The sequence below is a fragment of the Echinops telfairi genome, unplaced genomic scaffold (genome assembly GCF_000313985.2).
Source record: "Echinops telfairi isolate 266 unplaced genomic scaffold, ASM31398v2 ScPeMD7_9;HRSCAF=40, whole genome shotgun sequence".
Lineage (NCBI taxonomy): Eukaryota > Metazoa > Chordata > Mammalia > Afrosoricida > Tenrecidae > Echinops > Echinops telfairi.
The window spans coordinates 74,179,909-74,182,904 of record NW_022103906.1 but is presented as its reverse complement, the minus strand read 5'-3'; the positions used below and the strand labels follow the sequence as shown (position 1 = coordinate 74,182,904).

Below are 2,996 nucleotides of genomic sequence, written 5' to 3'. Positions count from 1 at the left end.
ATCTCCCTTCGGTGCCATCTCAGGTAAGCTTATCGATTCTCAACATTGACAGGACAAATTCCAAATTCACTGGATACTTGAGAACTTGTATCTCCATTAGAACAGCCTCCTCACCCATCTCTTTGCCTCCGTTCGTTCATTTAGCACACACAGGTGATCATCTGCTGTGCGCCAAACACTGTCCTAGGCTTTGACAGTAAACCAAAAGGCACCCCCCTACCACCACCACCCCAAAATCCGGCATGCAGTGAATTTGAAGTATGAGTGGGGCAACCAATCACCACACAGACAACGTAGCATACCAAATACAGGGTTAGGGAAAGGCAGAGCAGGAGGGCTGGGTGCAGTTGGGAGGCTACTCTTCTGTATAAAGAGAAAAAGATGGTCGGAGAAGGCTTCCTAGAGGAGGAGAGATCTGACACTGACAAAGTAATAAGCCAGCTACTGGGGAAAGAGCATTCCAGATAGAGGAAATGCTGAGGACGGGAAAGGGCAGGAGCCCTGCGAGGGGCCTGCTCTTGGCAGGCTTGAGGAGTGGGCTCTGGCTAGATGGGCCCTGTCAGAAGGGAGGAGACAATTCAGAAAGGTCTTGGAAGGCCAGATCCGGTAGGGCCGTCCAGAGAATGGTGAGAGTGGCATAGAGATGTAATGAAAGGTCCTTCGATTTAACCAGTGAATTGCTTGGGCGGGAAGGGGGTTCCGGACAATAGTCTCAGGAGACCCCAGGTCAGTGGGTGTCACATGCCATCCACAAAGACAATGTTGTACAACCTACTTTGGTGAGTGGCACCTGGGGCCCGGAAAGATCTCTCCCCACGTGGAGGAAAGAAGGGTGAGGGACCTGGAAGATGCATGGGGACCACACGCCCATCAGCCTCCATCCACGGCTGAGACCTGAAGCAGCTGGTGCTCAGCTCCAGCTCCCGATGACTCTGAAAGGGGTCCCAGGTGAAGCGACCAGGTAGAGAGGGAGAACACTGCAGAACAAAACTAAAAATTATTTATTTTTGTAAAAATCAGGCTTCTTGGTTGGCTAGAGATTGGTGGAACCCCCAAGATGATGGCTTTTCAGTACCCTTCAGGTCTGGAAATCAACCCCACCTCCTGGCTCAATTTCTAGCCAAGCAATAGGCCCATAAGGGGAACAGCTGGTGCACTCCTTAGAATAATCAGCCATTTGAGATTAAAAAAGGCAGCATTTAGCCAAGGACAAAGCGCAGGAAACTTAGACTACTAGAAACATGGCTGGGGGTGGAGGGGGTCACTGATGGTACATTGTCAGGAGGACATCAGATGACATAAAATGTGTATGACTTGTTGAGTGGAAAAAACACGGATCTGTTTTGTGATCCGTCCCCCAATTCATGACAAAAAGAGAATAATATAGACGGCGTTGTGGGGGAAGGCAGAAACAAACCACCAGGAAATTGAGCCTGAGCCATAAGACCTAACAATTGTAAATGAAGGAACTCTTGCAACAGGCCTCGCTTCTGCAGGCAGGCCAGCCCGTGTCTACAATCATTTAGAAAGGTGCGCAGACCCCAGGGATCAGAAGGGGATGCCTGCAATTGTGTGTGCCTTCTAAGGTCCTTACCCCGTCCCCAGAGCCGGCCCCGGCCGGGAGCCTCGGCGGAAGCCTCCGGCGCCCCGTAATCGGAGGCGTCCGCCCCTAGTAAAGATGGCCACCCGCGCGATCGCACCCCGCCCCCCGGCCCGGGTCGAATGCCGAAACATCTTTCACTTTCGGGTCACCGCGGAGCAGGGATGGCGCCGGTTCCGAAGACCGTGGGGCGGATCAAGCTAGGTGAGCGGCGGTCGCAGCACGGCAGGGGGTGCAGGGGGGTCAGGCTGGCCTCGCCATCCGCCCGGGGACGGTTTGCTCAAGACTAGCTTCTCGCCGGGCGCCCGGGGCTCGGGATTCCCCGCCGACTCGAAGGCCCCTGGCGTTGAGCCGTCCCCCTTTCCCGTCGCAGGGACTCTGCGGCCCGGTTGCCCGCCGGGGGTCGCTGCTGCCCCCCAGCTCCGCAAGGAATTCGGTCCCGAAGACTACGGCGAAGAGGTAAAGGGGCTCCAGCCCGCTCGGCCCCGGTGTACCCCGGCCACGCCTCCTTCGAGTGGGCGCTGGCGCCTGAGAAGTGCCAGTCCCCGCTCGCGGAACTAATAACAATGAACACATGAAAGAAGAAACTGTCCTAAAGTTGATCTTAACAAACCTGAACTATTGAGTTGTATGACATGTGAACTATATGCCAATAAAACTGTCAGAAATTAATAATAATGAATTAAATACTGGGGGGGGGGTAGGGTGGAGAAAAGAAATTTAGCAGAGACTCTAAGGAAATTCCCAGGCCCTGAGATGGTCCTAACCCCCTCCCTCCTAGATGGGCACAGGAGAGGGTCTTAAACTGCCAAGCCCCCTGCTCTCACCTGGATCTGGGCAGTCAGCTCCTGGATCTGCAGGGCCAGCTGCTGCTCCACCTCCAGGGCCAAGCTGTCCTTGGAGACTAGGTTAGACAAAGCTTGTGCCTCATGCAATAGAAGCTTTGGGCAGAAGCAGAGAGTAAGGTGTGAACCCAGCCCACGTTGCTCCCTTCCCAACTCCCCAGTCACTCACAGGCAAATCCTTCTGGATCAGGAACAAGAAAGAGCCGGGGGCCCATGCTGCCAGATGCTGCTGAGCTCTTCCCAAGACCCAGAGCAGGGTGGTCTGGAGAGTACAGAGCCCCAGGGCCAGGGGCGCTAGACCTGAGGAGAGTGGAAGAGATAGTATTTGAGGGGTCATGGAGCATCGGTAGAAGGAGGCTGGCTTTAGGATGGAGTAAAAGAGAAAGGAGAACATTCTCAGCTCCTGTCTCGGCAGCCCAGCCCCTCATCTCACCTGGAGGCCACGGGAGGGTCAGCGCTGACCTGGGTTCCTGGAGGGCATCCAAGAGAGGGGGGAAGAGCTGTTGCAGAAGTTCAGTGGTTCGAGAGCAGGAGCTACCATCCCGGGGAGA

General features: G+C 55.0%; 2 protein-coding genes across 3 annotated transcripts in view; one reads left to right on the top strand and one right to left on the bottom strand.

The window, feature by feature from the left end:
* The window catches only part of CCDC142 (coiled-coil domain containing 142), an 8,934-nt gene that overhangs the window by 3,995 nt on the left and 1,943 nt on the right, over positions 1-2,996 (bottom strand). Inside the window, exons 3-5 of the mRNA XM_045286642.1 lie at positions 2,879-2,996; positions 2,615-2,745; positions 2,428-2,541 (exon numbers count right to left, since the gene is read on the bottom strand). The exon at positions 2,879-2,996 is cut by the window's right edge and continues 1 nt beyond it. Coding sequence (XP_045142577.1) covers positions 2,428-2,541; positions 2,615-2,745; positions 2,879-2,996 — 363 coding nt within the window. The remainder of the gene's footprint in view (positions 1-2,427; positions 2,542-2,614; positions 2,746-2,878) is intronic.
* Positions 1,765-2,996, top strand: part of TTC31 (tetratricopeptide repeat domain 31) — a 9,556-nt gene continuing 8,324 nt past the window's right edge. For both annotated transcript variants that reach the window (XM_045286641.1, XM_045286640.1), the window contains exons 1-2: positions 1,765-1,804; positions 1,974-2,059. In XM_045286641.1, the coding sequence (XP_045142576.1) occupies positions 1,765-1,804; positions 1,974-2,059 (126 nt within the window). The remainder of the gene's footprint in view (positions 1,805-1,973; positions 2,060-2,996) is intronic.